Consider the following 19,007-nt stretch of genomic DNA (forward strand, 5'->3'; position numbering starts at 1 on the left):
TAAATATTTTTCTATCTACTGGCTAACAAGGTACAAGAATATATATTTTCCCTATGTAATACTCGTACTGATTTCTGTAATAGTCCGCCGCCGACTTTCTCCTGTAGACACAGTGACCATCACACCACAGGACTCGCGCTGGGTGGGCGCCTGGTGGCTCGGCTTCCTGGTGGCCGGAGTGGTCACCTTGATTGCCGGGATCCCTTTCTGCTTCCTGCCCAAGAGTATGAAGACGAAAGAGGCGCAGCAGAAGCTTAAAGAGACGTCACGCATTGAGCAAAAAGCTACAGTGAAAGGTGAGAGTACTAATTGGAGTACAGGACTGTACAGGTTCCTGCGCAGGTGTCCTGACGCCTCTCCCTCGGCCACAGGTTTCGCCCTCTCCCTGAAGGCTCTGGCCTGTAATCGCCTGTACGTCATGCTGCTGCTCATCACCCTCCTGCAGACCAACAGCTTCCTGGGCTTCATCACCTACAAGCCCAAGTACATGGAGCAGCAGTACGGACAGTCCATCTCCAGGGCCAACTTCATCACCGGTGAGTGCCGCGCGTGAGCGCCGGGGTGCGATGTGCAGCCAATCCTCTGCATGCAAACGCCGTTGCCCGTAAGTCGCACTGCTGAGGCCATGCTCGATGTTCTACGGTGTGCAGGAGCGTCCACCCTGCCGGCCGCAGCTGTGGGGATGTTCCTGGGCGGTTTCCTGATGAAGAGGTACAAGCTCGGATTCCTGTCCACCTCGAAATTGGTCTTCGCTTGCTTTTTCGTGGCCTTCATCATGTCTCTGTCGGTCTTCATTGTTGGCTGTGAGAACGGTGAGGTGGCGGGGATCACCGTGTCCTATAACGGGTGAGTCCGGGAAGATTATATAGATGGAGGCCAAGAATGTGGGGTCAGGACTCTGACATCTTCTATAACGTAGGAGCAAACTGGACACATTAGGAGATGGCCGCCTCTTCTCCCCGTGTAACGCTGACTGTACCTGCTCCACCCAGCAGTGGGACCCGGTGTGCGGGGCGAATAACGTCACCTACATGTCAGCCTGTCTGGCCGGATGCACATCGTCCACGGGCGCGGGGAAGAACACGGTGAGTGTGAGCCTGCGACCACAGGCAGAGGCGTAATCAGTGCCACACGGAGTCATCAGTGCAGTGTATGATAATCAGTGCCACGCGGAGTCATCAGTGCAGTGTATGATAATCAGTGCCACGCGGAGTCATCAGTGCAGTGTATGATAATCAGTGCCACGTGTAGTAGTCATCAGTGCAGTGTATGATAATCAGTGCCACGTGTAGTAGTCATCAGTGCAGTGTATGATAATCAGTGCCACGTGTAGTAGTCATCAGTGCAGTGTATGATAATCAGTGCCACGTGTAGTAGTCATCAGTGCAGTGTATGATAATCAGTGCCACGTGTAGTAGTCATCAGTGCAGTGTATGATAATCAGTGCCACGTGTAGTAGTCATCAGTGCAGTGTATGATAATCAGTGTCACGTGTAGTAATCATCAGTGCAGTGTATGATAATCAGTGCCAAGTGTAGTAATCATCAGTGCAGTGTATTATAATCAGTGTCACGTGTAGTAGTCATCAGTGCAGTGTATGATAATCAGTGTCACGTGTAGTAATCATCAGTGCAGTGTATGATAATCAGTGCCACGTGTAGTAGTCATCAGTGCAGTGTATGATAATCAGTGCCAAGTGTAGTAGTCATCAGTGCAGTGTATGATAATCAGTGCCAAGTGTAGTAGTCATCAGTGCAGTGTATGATAATCAGTGCCAAGTGTAGTAGTCATCAGTGCAGTGTATGATAATCAGTGTCACGTGTAGTAATCATCAGTGCAGTGTATGATAATCAGTGCCACGTGTAGTAGTCATCAGTGCAGTGTATGATAATCAGTGCCAAGTGTAGTAGACATCAGTGCAGTGTATGATAATCAGTGCCACGTGTAGTAGTCATCAGTGCAGTGTATGATAATCAGTGCCACGTGTAGTAGTCATCAGTGCAGTGTATGATAATCAGTGCCACGTGTAGTAGTCATCAGTGCAGTGTATGATAATCAGTGCCACGTGTAGTAGTCATCAGTGCAGTGTATGATAATCAGTGCCACGTGTAGTAGTCATCAGTGCAGTGTATGATAATCAGTGCCACATGTAGTAGTCATCAGTGCAGTGTATGATAATCAGTGCCACGTGTAGTAGTCATCAGTGCAGTGTATGATAATCAGTGCCACGTGTAGTAGTCATCAGTGCAGTGTATGATAATCAGTGCCAAGTGTAGTAGTCATCAGTGCAGTGTATTATAATCAGTGCCACGTGTAGTAGTCATCAGTGCAGTGTATGATAATCAGTGTCACGTGTAGTAGTCATCAGTGCAGTGTATGATAATCAGTGCCACGTGTAGTAGTCATCAGTGCAGTGTATGATAATCAGTGCCACGTGTAGTAGTCATCAGTGCAGTGTATGATAATCAGTGCCACGTGTAGTCATCAGTGCAGTGTATGATAATCAGTGCCACGTGTAGTAGTCATCAGTACAGTGTACGATAATCAGTGCCACGTGTAGTAGTCATCAGTACAGTGTATGATAATCAGTGCCACGTGTAGTAGTCATCAGTACAGTGTACGATAATCAGTGCCACGTGTAGTAGTCATCAGTGCAGTGTATTATAATCAGTGCCACGTATAGTAGTCATCAGTGCAGTGTATGATAATCAGTGCCATGTGTAGTAGTCATCAGTACAGTGTATGATAATCAGTGCCACGTGTAGTAGTTATCAGTGCAGTGTATGATAATCAGTGCCACGTGTAGTAGTCATCAGTGCAGTGTATGATAATCAGTGCCACGTGTAGTAGTCATCAGTGCAGTGTATGATAATCAGTGCCAAGTGTAGTAGTCATCAGTGCAGTGTATGATAATCAGTGCCACGTGTAGTAGTCATCAGTGCAGGGTGATAATCAGTGCCAAGTGTAGTAGTCATCAGTGCAGTGTATGATAATCAGTGCCATGTGTAGTAGTCATCAGTGCAGTGTATGATAATCAGTGCCACGTGTAGTAGTCATCAGTGCAGTGTATGATAATCAGTGCCACGTGTAGTAGTCATCAGTGCAGTGTATGACAATCAGTGCCAAGTGTAGTAGTCACCAGTGCAGTGTATGATAATCAGTGCCACGTGTAGTAGTCATCAGTGCAGTGTATGATAATCAGTGCCACGTGTAGTAGTCATCAGTGCAGTGTATGATAATCAGTGCCACGTGTAGTAGTCATCAGTGCAGTGTATGATAATCAGTGCCACGTGTAGTAGTCATCAGTGCAGTGTATTATAATCAGTGTCACGTGTAGTAGTTATCAGTGCAGTGTATTATAATCAGTGCCACGTGTAGTAGTTATCAGTGCAGTGTATGATAATCAGTGCCACGTGTAATAGTCATCAGTGCAGTGTATGATAATCAGTGCCACGTGTAGTAGTCATCAGTGCAGGGTGATAATCAGTGCCACGTGTAGTAGTCATCAGTGCAGTGTATGATAATCAGTGCCAAGTGTAGTAGTCATCAGTGTAGTGTATGATAATCAGTGCCACATGTAGTAGTCATCAGTGCAGTGTATGATAATCAGTGCCACGTGTAGTAGTCATCAGTGCAGTGTATGATAATCAGTGCCACGTGTAGTAGTCATCAGTGCAGTGTATGATAATCAGTGCCAAGTGTAGTAGTCACCAGTGCAGTGTATGATAATCAGTGCCACGCGTAGTAGTCATCAGTGCAGGGTGATAATCAGTGCCACGTGTAGTAGTCATCAGTGCAGTGTATGATAATCAGTGCCACGTGTAGTAGTCATCAGTTCAGTGTATTATAATCAGTGCCACGTGCAGCAGTCATCAGTGCAGTGTATGATAATCAGTGCCATGTGTAGTAGTCATCAGTGCAGTGTATGATAATCAGTGCCACGTGTAGTAGTCATCAGTGCAGTGTATGATAATCAGTGCCACGTGTAGTAGTCATCAGTGCAGTGTATGATAATCAGTGCCACGTGTAGTAGTCATCAGTGCAGTGTATGATAATCAGTGCCACGTGTAGTAGTCATCAGTACAGTGTACGATAATCAGTGCCACGTGTAGTAGTCATCAGTACAGTGTATGATAATCAGTGCCACGTGTAGTAGTCATCAGTGCAGTGTATGATAATCAGTGTCACGTGTAGTAGTCATCAGTGCAGTGTATTATAATCAGTGCCACGTGTAGTAGTCATCAGTGCAGTGTATGGTAATCAGTTCTACGTGTAGTAGTCATCAGTGCAGTGTATGATAATCAGTGTCACGTGTAGTAGTCATCAGTGCAGTGTATGATAATCAGTGTCACGTGTAGTAGTCATCAGTGCAGTGTATGATAATCAGTTCTACGTGTAGTAGTCATCAGTGCAGTGTATGATAATCAGTGTCACGTGTAGTAGTTATCAGTGCAGTGTATGATAATCAGAGCCACGTGTAGTAGTCATCAGTGCAGTGTATGATAATCAGTGTCACGTGTAATAGTCATCAGTGCAGTGTATGATAATCAGTGCCACGTGTAGTAGTCATCAGTGTAGTGTATGATAATCAGTGTCACGTGTAGTAGTCATCAGTGCAGTGTATGATAATCAGTGCCACGTGTAGTAGTCATCAGTGCAGTGTATGATAATCAGTGCCACGTGTAGTAGTCATCAGTGCAGGGTGATAATCAGTGCCACGTGTAGTAGTTATCAGTGCAGTGTATGATAATCAGTGTCACGTGTAATAGTCATCAGTGCAGTGTATGATAATCAGTGCCACGTGTAGTAGTCATCAGTGTAGTGTATGATAATCAGTGCCACGTGTAATAGTCATCAGTGCAGTGTATGATAATCAGTGCCACGTGTAGTAGTTATCAGTGCAGTGTATGATAATCAGTGCCACGTGTAATAGTCATCAGTGCAGTGTATGATAATCAGTGCCACGTGTAGTAGTCATCAGTGCAGGGTGATAATCAGTGCCACGTGTAGTAGTCATCAGTGCAGTGTATTATAATCAGTGCCAAGTGTAGTAGTCATCAGTGCAGTGTATGATAATCAGTGCCACGTGTAGTAGTCATCAGTGCAGTGTATGATAATCAGTGTCACGTGTAGTAGTCATCAGTGCAGTGTATGATAATCAGTGTCACGTGTAGTAGTCATCAGTGCAGTGTATGATAATCAGTGCCAAGTGTAGTAGTCATCAGTGCAGTGTATGATAATCAGTGCCACGTGTAGTAGTCATCAGTGCAGTGTATGATAATCAGTGCCAAGTGTAGTAGTCATCAGTGCAGTGTATGATAATCAGTGCCACGTGTAGTAGTCATCAGTGCAGTGTATGATAATCAGTGCCAAGTGTAGTAGTCATCAGTGTAGTGTATGATAATCAGTGTCACGTGTAGTAGTTATCAGTGCAGTGTATGATAATTAGTTCTACGTGTAGTAGTCATCAGTGCAGTGTATGATAATCAGTGCCAAGTGTAGTAGTCATCAGTGCAGTGTATGATAATCAGTGCCACGTGTAGTAGTCATCAGTGCAGTGTATGATAATCAGTGTCACGTGTAGTAGTCATCAGTGCAGTGTATGATAATCAGTGCCAAGTGTAGTAGTCATCAGTGCAGTGTATGATAATCAGTGTCACGTGTAGTAGTTATCAGTGCAGTGTATGATAATTAGTTCTACGTGTAGTAGTCATCAGTGCAGTGTATGATAATCAGTGCCAAGTGTAGTAGTCATCAGTGCAGTGTATGATAATCAGTGCCACGTGTAGTAGTCATCAGTGCAGTGTATGATAATCAGTGTCACGTGTAGTAGTCATCAGTGCAGTGTATGATAATTAGTGCCAAGTGTAGTAGTCATCAGTGCAGTGTATGATAATTAGTTCTACGTGTAGTAGTCATCAGTGCAGTGTATGATAATCAGTGTCACGTGTAATAGTCACCAGTGCAGTGTATGATAATCAGTGCCAAGTGTAGTAGTCATCAGTGCAGTGTATGATAATTAGTTCTACGTGTAGTAGTCATCAGTGCAGTGTATGATAATCAGTGTCACGTGTAGTAGTCATCAGTGCAGTGTATTATAATCAGTGTCACGTGTAGTAGTCATCAGTGCAGTGTATGATAATCAGTTCTACGTGTAGTAGTCATCAGTGCAGTGTATGATAATCAGTGCCAAGTGTAGTAGTCATCAGTGCAGTGTATTATAATCAGTGTCACGTGTAGTAGTCATCAGTACAGTGTATGATAATCAGTGTCACGTGTAGTAGTCATCAGTGCAGTGTATGATAATCAGTGTCACGTGTAGTAGTTATCAGTGCAGTGTATGATAATTAGTTCTACGTGTAGTAGTCATCAGTGCAGTGTATGATAATCAGTGCCAAGTGTAGTAGTCATCAGTGCAGTGTATGATAATCAGTGCCACGTGTAGTAGTCATCAGTGCAGTGTATGATAATCAGTGTCACGTGTAGTAGTCATCAGTGCAGTGTATGATAATCAGTGCCACGTGTAGTAGTCATCAGTGCAGTGTATGATAATCAGTGTCACGTGTAGTAGTCATCAGTGCAGTGTATGATAATCAGTGCCAAGTGTAGTAGTCATCAGTGCAGTGTATGATAATTAGTTCTACGTGTAGTAGTCATCAGTGCAGTGTATGATAATCAGTGTCACGTGTAATAGTCACCAGTGCAGTGTATGATAATCAGTGCCAAGTGTAGTAGTCATCAGTGCAGTGTATGATAATTAGTTCTACGTGTAGTAGTCATCAGTGCAGTGTATGATAATCAGTGTCACGTGTAGTAGTCATCAGTGCAGTGTATTATAATCAGTGTCACGTGTAGTAGTCATCAGTGCAGTGTATGATAATCAGTTCTACGTGTAGTAGTCATCAGTGCAGTGTATGATAATCAGTGCCAAGTGTAGTAGTCATCAGTGCAGTGTATTATAATCAGTGTCACGTGTAGTAGTCATCAGTACAGTGTATGATAATCAGTGTCACGTGTAGTAGTCATCAGTGCAGTGTATGATAATCAGTGTCACGTGTAGTAGTTATCAGTGCAGTGTATGATAATTAGTTCTACGTGTAGTAGTCATCAGTGCAGTGTATGATAATCAGTGCCAAGTGTAGTAGTCATCAGTGCAGTGTATGATAATCAGTGCCACGTGTAGTAGTCATCAGTGCAGTGTATGATAATCAGTGTCACGTGTAGTAGTCATCAGTGCAGTGTATGATAATCAGTGCCACGTGTAGTAGTCATCAGTGCAGTGTATGATAATCAGTGCCACGTGTAGTAGTCATCAGTGCAGTGTATGATAATCAGTTCTACGTGTAGTAGTCATCAGTGCAGTGTATGATAATCAGTGCCAAGTGTAGCAGTCATCAGTGCAGTGTATGATAATCAGTGCCACGTGTAGTAGTCATCAGTGCAGTGTATGATAATCAGTGCCACGTGTAGTAGTCATCAGTGCAGTGTATGATAATCAGTTCTACGTGTAGTAGTCATCAGTGCAGTGTATGATAATCAGTGCCACGTGTAGTAGTCATCAGTGCAGTGTATGATAATCATTGCCACGTGTAGTAGTCATCAGTGCAGGGTGATAATCAGTGCCACGTGTAGTAGTCATCAGTGCAGTGTATTATAATCAGTGCCACGTGTAGTAGTCATCAGTGCAGTGTATGATAATCAGTGCCACGTGTAGCAGTCATCAGTGCAGTGTATGATAATCAGTGCCACGTGTAGTAGTCATCAGTGCAGTGTATGATAATCAGTGCCACGTGTAGTAGTCATCAGTGCAGTGTATGATAATCAGTGCCAAGTGTAGTAGTCATCAGTGCAGTGTATTATAATCAGTGCCACGTGTAGTAGTCATCAGTGCAGTGTATGATAATCAGTGCCACGTGTAGTAGTCATCAGTGCAGTGTATTATAATCAGTGCCACGTGTAGTAGTCATCAGTGCAGTGTATGATAATCAGTGCCACGTGTAGTAGTCATCAGTACAGGGTGATAATCAGTGTCACGTGTAGTAGTCATCAGTGCAGTGTATGATAATCAGTGCCAAGTGTAGTAGTCATCAGTGCAGTGTATGATAATCAGTGTCACGTGTAGTAGTCATCAGTGCAGTGTATTATAATCAGTGCCACGTGTAGTAGTCATCAGTGCAGTGTATGATAATCAGTGCCACGTGTAGTAGTCATCAGTGCAGTGTATTATAATCAGTGCCACGTGTAGTAGTCATCAGTGCAGTGTATGATAATCAGTGCCAAGTGTAGTAGTCATCAGTGCAGGGTGATAATCAGTGTCACGAGTAGTCGTCATCAGTGCAGTGTATGATAATCAGTGCCACGTGTAGCAGTCATCAGTGCAGTGTATGATAATCAGTGCCACGTGTAGCAGTCATCAGTGCAGTGTATGATAATCAGTGCCACGTGTAGTAGTCATCAGTGCAGTGTATGATAATCAGTGCCAAGTGTAGTAGTTATCAGTGCAGTGTATGATAATCAGTGCCACGTGTAGTAGTCATCAGTGCAGTGTATGATAATCAGTGCCACCCGTAGTAGTCATCAGTGCAGTGTATGATAATCAGTGCCACGTGTAGCAGTCATCAGTGCAGTGTATGATAATCAGTGCCACGTGTAGTAGTCATCAGTGCAGTGTATTATAATCAGTGCCACGTGTAGTAGTTATCAGTGCAGTGTATGATAATCAGTGCCACGTGTAGTAGTCATCAGTGCAGTGTATGATAATCAGTGCCACCCGTAGTAGTCATCAGTGCAGGGTGATAATCAGTGCCACGTGTAGTAGTCATCAGTGCAGTGTATGATAATCAGTGCCACGTGTACTAGTCATCAGTTCAGTGTATTATAATCAGTGCCACGTGTAGTAGTCATCAGTGCAGTGTATGATAATCAGTGCCACGTGCAGCAGTCATCAGTGCAGTGTATTATAATCAGTGTCACGTGTAGTAGTCATTAGTGCAGTGTATGATAATCAGTGCCACGTGTATTAGTCATCAGTGCAGTGTATGATAATCAGTGCCAAGTGTAGTAGTCATCAGTGCAGGGTGATAATCAGTGCCACGCGTAGTAGTCATCAGTGCAGTGTATGATAATCAGTGCCAAGTGTAGTAGTCATCAGTGCAGTGTATGATAATCAGTGCCACGCGTAGTAGTCATCAGTGCAGTGTATGATAATCAGTGCCAAGTGTAGTAGTCATCAGTGCAGTGTATGATAATCAGTGCCAAGTGTAGTAGTCATCAGTGCAGTGTATTATAATCAGTGCCACGTGTAGTAGTTATCAGTGCAGTGTATGATAATCAGTGCCACGTGTAGTAGTTATCAGTGCAGTGTATTATAATCAGTGCCACGTGTAGTAGTTATCAGTGCAGTGTATGATAATCAGTGCCACGTGTAGTAGTCATCAATGCAGTGTATTATAATGAGTGCCAAGTGTAGTAGTTATCAGTGCAGTGTATGATAATCAGTGCCACGTGTAGTACTCACCAGTGCAGTGTATGATAATCAGTGCCAAGTGTAGCAGTCATCAGTGCAGTGTATTATAATCAGTGTCACGTGTAGTAGTCATCAGTGCAGTGTATGATAATCAGTGCCACGTGTAGTAGTCATCAGTGCAGTGTATGATAATCAGTGCCAAGTGTAGTAGTCATCAGTGCAGTGTATGATAATCAGTGCCACGTGTAGTAGTCATCAGTGCAGGGTGATAATCAGTGCCACGTATAGTAGTCATCAGTGCAGTGTATGATAATCAGTGCCAAGTGTAGTAGTCATCAGTGCAGTGTATGATAATCAGTGCCACGTGTAGTAGTCATCAGTACAGTGTATGATAATCAGTGCCACGTGTAGTAGTCATCAGTGCAATGTATGATAATCAGTGCCAAGTGTAGTAGTCATCAGTGCAGTGTATGATAATGAGTGCCAAGTGTAGCAGTCATCAGTGCAGTGTATGATAATCAGTGCCAAGTGTAGTAGTCACCAGTGCAGTGTATTATAATCAGTGCCACGTGTAGTAGTCATCAGTGCAGGGTGATAATCAGTGCCACGTGTAGTAGTCATCAGTGCAGTGTATGATAATCAGTGCCACGTGTAGTAGTCATCAGTTCAGTGTATTATAATCAGTGCCACGTGTAGTAGTCATCAGTTCAGTGTATTATAATCAGTGCCACGTGTAGTAGTCATCAGTGCAGTGTATGATAATCAGTGCCACGTGCAGCAGTCATCAGTGCAGTGTATGATAATCAGTGCCACGTGTAGTAGTCATCAGTGCAGTGTATGATAATCAGAGCCACGTGTAGTAGACATCAGTGCAGTGTATGATAATCAGTGCCATGTGTAGTAGTCATCAGTGCAGTGTATGATAATCAGAGCCACGTGTAGTAGACATCAGTGCAGTGTATGATAATCAGTGCCACGTGTAGTAGTTATGAGTGCAGTGTATGATAATCAGTGCCACGTGTATTAGTCATCAGTGCAGTGTATGATAATCAGTTCTACGTGTAGTAGACATCAGTGCAGTGTATGATAATCAGTGCCACGTGTAGTAGACATCAGTGCAGTGTATGATAATCAGTGCCACGTGTAGTAGTCATCAGTGCAGTGTATGATAATCAGAGCCACGTGTAGTAGACATCAGTGCAGTGTATGATAATCAGTGCCATGTGTAGTAGTCATCAGTGCAGTGTATGATAATCAGAGCCACGTGTAGTAGACATCAGTGCAGTGTATGATAATCAGTGCCACGTGTAGTAGTCATCAGTGCAGTGTATGATAATCAGTGCCACGTGTAGTAGTCATCAGTGCAGTGTATGATAATCAGTGCCACGTGTAGTAGTCATCAGTGCAGTGTATGATAATCAGTTCTACGTGTAGTAGTTATCAGTGCAGTGTATGATAATCAGTGCCAAGTGTAGCAGTCATCAGTGCAGTGTATGATAATCAGTGCCAAGTGTAGTAGTCATCAGTGCAGTGTATGATAATCAGTGCCACGTGTAGTAGTCATCAGTGCAGTGTATGATAATCAGTTCTACGTGTAGTAGTTATCAGTGCAGTGTATGATAATCAGTGCCAAGTGTAGCAGTCATCAGTGCAGTGTATGATAATTAGTTCTACGTGTAGTAGTCATCAGTGCAGTGTATGATAATCAGTGCCACGCGTAGTAGTCATCAGTGCAGTGTATTATAATCAGTTCTACGTGTAGTAGTTATCAGTGCAGTGTATGATAATCAGTTCTACGTGTAGTAGTCATCAGTGCAGTGTATGATAATCAGTGCCACGTGTAGTAGTTATCAGTGCAGTGTATGATAATCAGTTCTACGTGTAGTAGTCATCAGTGCAGTGTATGATAATCAGTGCCACGTGTAGTAGTTATCAGTGCAGTGTATGATAATCAGTGCCACGTGTAGTAGTCATCAGTGCAGTGTATGATAATCAGTTCTACGTGTAGTAGTTATCAGTGCAGTGTATGATAATCAGTTCTACGTGTAGTAGTCATCAGTGCAGTGTATGATAATCAGTTCTACGTGTAGTAGTTATCAGTGCAGTGTATGATAATCAGTTCTACGTGTAGTAGTCATCAGTGCAGTGTATTATAATCAGTGCCACGCGTAGTAGTCATCAGTGCAGTGTATTATAATCAGTTCTACGTGTAGTAGTTATCAGTGCAGTGTATGATAATCAGTTCTACGTGTAGTAGTTATCAGTGCAGTGTATGATAATCAGTTCTACGTGTAGTAGTCATCAGTGCAGTGTATGATAATCAGTGCCACGCGTAGTAGTCATCAGTGCAGTGTATTATAATCAGTTCTACGTGTAGTAGTTATCAGTGCAGTGTATGATAATCAGTTCTACGTGTAGTAGTCATCAGTGCAGTGTATGATAATCAGTGCCACGTGTAGTAGTTATCAGTGCAGTGTATGATAATCAGTGCCACGTGTAGTAGTTATCAGTGCAGTGTATGATAATTAGTTCTACGTGTAGTAGTCATCAGTGCAGTGTATGATAATCAGTGTCACGTGTAGTAGTCATCAGTGCAGTGTATGATAATCAGTGCCACGCGTAGTAGTCATCAGTGCAGTGTATGATAATCAGTGCCACGTGTAGTAGTTATCAGTGCAGTGTATTATAATCAGTGCCACGTGTAGTAGTTATCAGTGCAGTGTATTATAATCAGTGTCACGTGTAGTAGTCATCAGTGCAGTGTATGATAATCAGTGCCACGCGTAGTAGTCATCAGTGCAGTGTATGATAATCAGTGCCACGTGTAGTAGTCATCAGTGCAGTGTATGATAATCAGTGTCACGTGTAGTAGTCATCAGTGCAGTGTATGATAATCAGTGCCACGCGTAGTAGTCATCAGTGCAGTGTATGATAATCAGTGTCACGTGTAGTAGTCATCAGTGCAGTGTATTATAATCAGTGCCACGTGTAGTAGTCATCAGTGCAGTGTATGATAATCAGTGCCACGTGTAGTAGTCATCAGTGCAGTGTATTATAATCAGTGCCACGTGTAGTAGTCATCAGTGCAGTGTATGATAATCAGTGCCACGTGTAGTAGTTATCAGTGCAGTGTATGATAATCAGTTCTACGTGTAGTAGTCATCAGTGCAGTATATGATAATCAGTGCCACGTGTAGTAGTCATCAGTGCAGTGTATGATAATCAGTGTCACGTGTAGTAGTCATCAGTGCAGTGTATGATAATCACTATCACGTGTAGTAGTCATCAGTGCAGTGTATGATAATCACTATCACGTGTAGTAGTCATCAGTGCAGTGTATGATAATCAGTGCCACGTGTAGTAGTCATCAGTGCAGTGTATGATAATCAGTGCCACGTGTAGTAGTCATCAGTGCAGTGTATGATAATCACTATCACGTGTAGTAGTCATCAGTGCAGTGTATGATAATCAGTTCCACGTGTAGTAGTCATCAGTGCAGTGTATGATAATCAGTGCCAAGTGTAGTAGTCATCAGTGCAGTGTATGATAATCAGTGCCATGTGTAGTAGTCATCAGTGCAGTGTATGATAATCAGTGCCACGTGTAGTAGTCATCAGTGCAGTGTATGATAATCAGTGTCACGTGTAGTAGTCATCAGTGCAGTGTATGATAATCAGTGCCACGCGTAGTGGTCATCAGTGCAGTGTATTATAATCAGTGCCACGTGTAGTAGTCATCAGTGCAGTGTATGATAATCAGTGTCACGTGTAGTAGTCATCAGTGCAGTGTATGATAATCAGTGCCACGTGTAGTAGTCATCAGTGCAGTGTATTATAATCAGTGCCACGTGTAGTAGTCATCAGTGCAGTGTATGGTAATCAGTGCTACGTGTAGTAGTTATCAGTGCAGTGTATGATAATCAGTTCTACGTGTAGTAGTCATCAGTGCAGTGTATGATAATCAGTGCCACGTGTAGTAGTCATCAGTGCAGTGTATGATAATCAGTGTCACGTGTAGTAGTCATCAGTGCAGTGTATGATAATCACTATCACGTGTAGTAGTCATCAGTGCAGTGTATGATAATCAGTGCCACGTGTAGTAGTCATCAGTGCAGTGTATGATAATCAGTTCTACGTGTAGTAGTTATCAGTGCAGTGTATGATAATCAGTTCTACGTGTAGTAGTTATCAGTGCAGTGTATGATAATCAGTTCTACGTGTAGTAGTTATCAGTGCAGTGTATGATAATTAGTTCTACGTGTAGTAGTTATCAGTGCAGTGTATGATAATCAGTGCCACGTGTAGTAGTCATCAGTGCAGTGTATGATAATCAGTTCTACGTGTAGTAGTTATCAGTGCAGTGTATGATAATCAGTTCTACGTGTAGTAGTTATCAGTGCAGTGTATGATAATCAGTTCTACGTGTAGTAGTTATCAGTGCAGTGTATGATAATTAGTTCTACGTGTAGTAGTTATCAGTGCAGTGTATGATAATCAGTGCCACGTGTAGTAGTCATCAGTGCAGTGTATGATAATCAGTTCTACGTGTAGTAGTTATCAGTGCAGTGTATGATAATCAGTTCTACGTGTAGTAGTCATCAGTGCAGTGTATGATAATCAGTGCCACGTGTAGTAGTCATCAGTGCAGTGTATGATAATCAGTTCTACGTGTAGTAGTTATCAGTGCAGTGTATGATAATTAGTTCTACGTGTAGTAGTCATCAGTGCAGTGTATGATAATCAGTGCCACGCGTAGTAGTCATCAGTGCAGTGTATGATAATCAGTGCCACGTGTAGTAGTTATCAGTGCAGTGTATTATAATCAGTGTCACGTGTAGTAGTCATCAGTGCAGTGTATGATAATCAGTGCCACGCGTAGTAGTCATCAGTGCAGTGTATGATAATCAGTGCCACGTGTAGTAGTCATCAGTGCAGTGTATGATAATCAGTGTCACGTGTAGTAGTCATCAGTGCAGTGTATGATAATCAGTGCCACGCGTAGTAGTCATCAGTGCAGTGTATGATAATCAGTGTCACGTGTAGTAGTCATCAGTGCAGTGTATTATAATCAGTGCCACGTGTAGTAGTCATCAGTGCAGTGTATGATAATCAGTGTCACGTGTAGTAGTCATCAGTGCAGTGTATGATAATCAGTGCCACGTGTAGTAGTCATCAGTGCAGTGTATTATAATCAGTGCCACGTGTAGTAGTCATCAGTGCAGTGTATGATAATCAGTGCCACGTGTAGTAGTCATCAGTGCAGTGTATGGTAATCAGTTCTACGTGTAGTAGTTATCAGTGCAGTGTATGATAATCAGTTCTACGTGTAGTAGTCATCAGTGCAGTATATGATAATCAGTGCCACGTGTAGTAGTCATCAGTGCAGTGTATGATAATCAGTGTCACGTGTAGTAGTCATCAGTGCAGTATATGATAATCAGTTCTACGTGTAGTAGTCATCAGTGCAGTATATGATAATCAGTGCCACGTGTAGTAGTCATCAGTGCAGTGTATGATAATCAGTTCTATGTGTAGTAGTCATCAGTGCAGTATATGATAATCAGTGTCACGTGTAGTAGTCATCAGTGCAGTATATGATAATCAGTTCTACGTGTAGTAGTCATCAGTGCAGTATATGATAATCAGTGCCACGTGTAGTAGTCATCAGTGCAGTGTATGATAATCAGTTCTATGTGTAGTAGTCATCAGTGCAGTATATGATAATCAGTGCCACGTGTAGTAGTCATCAGTGCAGTGTATTATAATCAGTGCCACGTGTAGTAGTCATCAGTGCAGTGTATGGTAATCAGTTCTACGTGTAGTAGTTATCAGTGCAGTGTATGATAATCAGTTCTACGTGTAGTAGTCATCAGTGCAGTATATGATAATCAGTGCCACGTGTAGTAGTCATCAGTGCAGTGTATGATAATCAGTGTCACGTGTAGTAGTCATCAGTGCAGTGTATGATAATCAGTTCTACGTGTAGTAGTCATCAGTGCAGTATATGATAATCAGTGCCACGTGTAGTAGTCATCAGTGCAGTGTATGATAATCAGTGCCACGTGTAGTAGTCATCAGTGCAGTGTATGATAATCAGTGCCACGTGTAGTAGTCATCAGTGCAGTGTATGATAATCACTATCACGTGTAGTAGTCATCAGTGCAGTGTATGATAATCACTATCACGTGTAGTAGTCATCAGTGCAGTGTATGATAATCAGTGCCACGTGTAGTAGTCATCAGTGCAGTGTATGATAATCAGTGCCACGTGTAGTAGTCATCAGTGCAGTGTATGATAATCACTATCACGTGTAGTAGTCATCAGTGCAGTGTATGATAATCAGTTCCACGTGTAGTAGTCATCAGTGCAGTGTATGATAATCAGTGCCAAGTGTAGTAGTCATCAGTGCAGTGTATGATAATCAGTGCCATGTGTAGTAGTCATCAGTGCAGTGTATGATAATCAGTGCCACGTGTAGTAGTCATCAGTGCAGTGTATGATAATCAGTGTCACGTGTAGTAGTCATCAGTGCAGTGTATGATAATCAGTGCCACGCGTAGTGGTCATCAGTGCAGTGTATTATAATCAGTGCCACGTGTAGTAGTCATCAGTGCAGTGTATGATAATCAGTGCCACGTGTAGTAGTCATCAGTGCAGTGTATGATAATCAGTGTCACGTGTAGTAGTCATCAGTGCAGTGTATGATAATCAGTGCCACGTGTAGTAGTCATCAGTGCAGTGTATTATAATCAGTGCCACGTGTAGTAGTCATCAGTGCAGTGTATGGTAATCAGTGCTACGTGTAGTAGTTATCAGTGCAGTGTATGATAATCAGTTCTACGTGTAGTAGTCATCAGTGCAGTGTATGATAATCAGTGCCACGTGTAGTAGTCATCAGTGCAGTGTATGATAATCAGTGTCACGTGTAGTAGTCATCAGTGCAGTGTATGATAATCACTATCACGTGTAGTAGTCATCAGTGCAGTGTATGATAATCACTATCACGTGTAGTAGTCATCAGTGCAGTGTATGATAATCAGTGCCACGTGTAGTAGTCATCAGTGCAGTGTATGATAATCAGTGCCACGTGTAGTAGTCATCAGTGCAGTGTATGATAATCACTATCACGTGTAGTAGTCATCAGTGCAGTGTATGATAATCAGTTCCACGTGTAGTAGTCATCAGTGCAGTGTATGATAATCAGTGCCAAGTGTAGTAGTCATCAGTGCAGTGTATGATAATCAGTGCCATGTGTAGTAGTCATCAGTGCAGTGTATGATAATCAGTGCCACGTGTAGTAGTCATCAGTGCAGTGTATGATAATCAGTGTCACGTGTAGTAGTCATCAGTGCAGTGTATGATAATCAGTGTCACGTGTAGTAGTCATCAGTGTAGTGTATGATAATCAGTGCCAAGTGTAGTAGTCATCAGTGCAGTGTATGATAATCAGTGCCATGTGTAGTAGTCATCAGTGTAGTGTATGATAATCAGTGCCACGCGTAGTAGTCATCAGTGCAGTGTATGATAATCAGTGTCACGTGTAGTAGTCATCAGTGCAGTGTATGATAATCAGTGCCAAGTGTAGTAGTCATCAGTGCAGTGTATGATAATCAGTGCCAAGTGTAGTAGTCATCAGTGCAGGGTGATAATCAGTGTCACGTGTAGTAGTCATCAGTGCAGTGTATTATAATCAGTGCCACGTGTAGTAGTCATCAGTGCAGGGTGATAATCAGTGCCACGTGTAGTAGTCATCAGTGCAGTGTATGATAATCAGTGTCACGTGTAGTAGTCATCAGTGCAGTGTATGATAATCAGTGCCAAGTGTAGTAGTCATCAGTGCAGGGTGATAATCAGTGCCACGTGTAGTAGTCATCAGTGCAGTGTATTATAATCAGTGCCACGTGTAGTAGTCATCAGTGCAGGGTGATAATCAGTGCCACGTGTAGTAGTCATCAGTGCAGTGTTTGATAATCAGTGCCACGTGCAGTAGTCATCAGTGCAGTGTATGATAATCAGTGCCACGTGTAGTAGTCATCAGTGCAGTGTATGATAATCAGTGCCACGTGTAGTAGTTATCAGTGCAGTGTATGATAATCAGTGCCACGTGTAGTAGTCATCAGTGCAGTGTATGATAATCAGTTCTACGTGTAGTAGTTATCAGTGCAGTGTATGATAATCAGTTCTACGTGTAGTAGTTATCAGTGCAGTGTATGATAATCAGTTCTACGTGTAGTAGTCATCAGTGCAGTGTATGATAATCAGTTCTACGTGTAGTAGTTATCAGTGCAGTGTATGATAATCAGTTCTACGTGTAGTAGTCATCAGTGCAGTGTATTATAATCAGTGCCACGCGTAGTAGTCATCAGTGCAGTGTATTATAATCAGTTCTACGTGTAGTAGTTATCAGTGCAGTGTATGATAATCAGTTCTACGTGTAGTAGTCATCAGTGCAGTGTATGATAATCAGTGCCACGCGTAGTAGTCATCAGTGCAGTGTATTATAATCAGTTCTACGTGTAGTAGTTATCAGTGCAGTGTATGATAATCAGTTCTACGTGTAGTAGTCATCAGTGCAGTGTATGATAATCAGTGCCACGTGTAGTAGTTATCAGTGCAGTGTATGATAATCAGTGCCACGTGTAGTAGTTATCAGTGCAGTGTATGATAATTAGTTCTACGTGTAGTAGTCATCAGTGCAGTGTATGATAATCAGTGTCACGTGTAGTAGTCATCAGTGCAGTGTATGATAATCAGTGCCACGCGTAGTAGTCATCAGTGCAGTGTATGATAATCAGTGCCACGTGTAGTAGTTATCAGTGCAGTGTATTATAATCAGTGCCACGTGTAGTAGTTATCAGTGCAGTGTATTATAATCAGTGTCACGTGTAGTAGTCATCAGTGCAGTGTATGATAATCAGTGCCACGCGTAGTAGTCATCAGTGCAGTGTATGATAATCAGTGCCACGTGTAGTAGTCATCAGTGCAGTGTATGATAATCAGTGTCACGTGTAGTAGTCATCAGTGCAGTGTATGATAATCAGTGCCACGCGTAGTAGTCATCAGTGCAGTGTATGATAATCAGTGTCACGTGTAGTAGTCATCAGTGCAGTGTATTATAATCAGTGCCACGTGTAGTAGTCATCAGTGCAGTGTATGATAATCAGTGCCACGTGTAGTAGTCATCAGTGCAGTGTATTATAATCAGTGCCACGTGTAGTAGTCATCAGTGCAGTGTATGATAATCAGTGCCACGTGTAGTAGTCATCAGTGCAGTGTATGATAATCAGTTCTACGTGTAGTAGTCATCAGTGCAGTATATGATAATCAGTGCCACGTGTAGTAGTCATCAGTGCAGTGTATGATAATCAGTGTCACGTGTAGTAGTCATCAGTGCAGTGTATGATAATCACTATCACGTGTAGTAGTCATCAGTGCAGTGTATGATAATCACTATCACGTGTAGTAGTCATCAGTGCAGTGTATGATAATCAGTGCCACGTGTAGTAGTCATCAGTGCAGTGTATGATAATCAGTGCCACGTG

General features: G+C 42.6%; 1 protein-coding gene across 1 annotated transcript in view; it reads left to right on the forward strand.

Moving 5' to 3' along the window:
• LOC141245017 (solute carrier organic anion transporter family member 1B3-like) overlaps positions 1 to 19,007 on the forward strand; it is a gene marked incomplete at its 3' end in the record, with an annotated part of 189,796 nt that overhangs the window by 96,165 nt on the left and 74,624 nt on the right. Inside the window, exons 9-12 of the mRNA XM_073669030.1 lie at positions 108 to 296; positions 372 to 536; positions 651 to 846; positions 920 to 1,085. Coding sequence (XP_073525131.1) covers positions 108 to 296; positions 372 to 536; positions 651 to 846; positions 920 to 1,085 — 716 coding nt within the window. The remainder of the gene's footprint in view (positions 1 to 107; positions 297 to 371; positions 537 to 650; positions 847 to 919; positions 1,086 to 19,007) is intronic.

Source organism: Phyllobates terribilis, unplaced genomic scaffold, assembly GCF_046119375.1.
Source record: "Phyllobates terribilis strain yellow unplaced genomic scaffold, ASM4611937v1 Scaffold_1651__1_contigs__length_237130, whole genome shotgun sequence".
NCBI lineage: Eukaryota > Metazoa > Chordata > Amphibia > Anura > Dendrobatidae > Phyllobates > Phyllobates terribilis.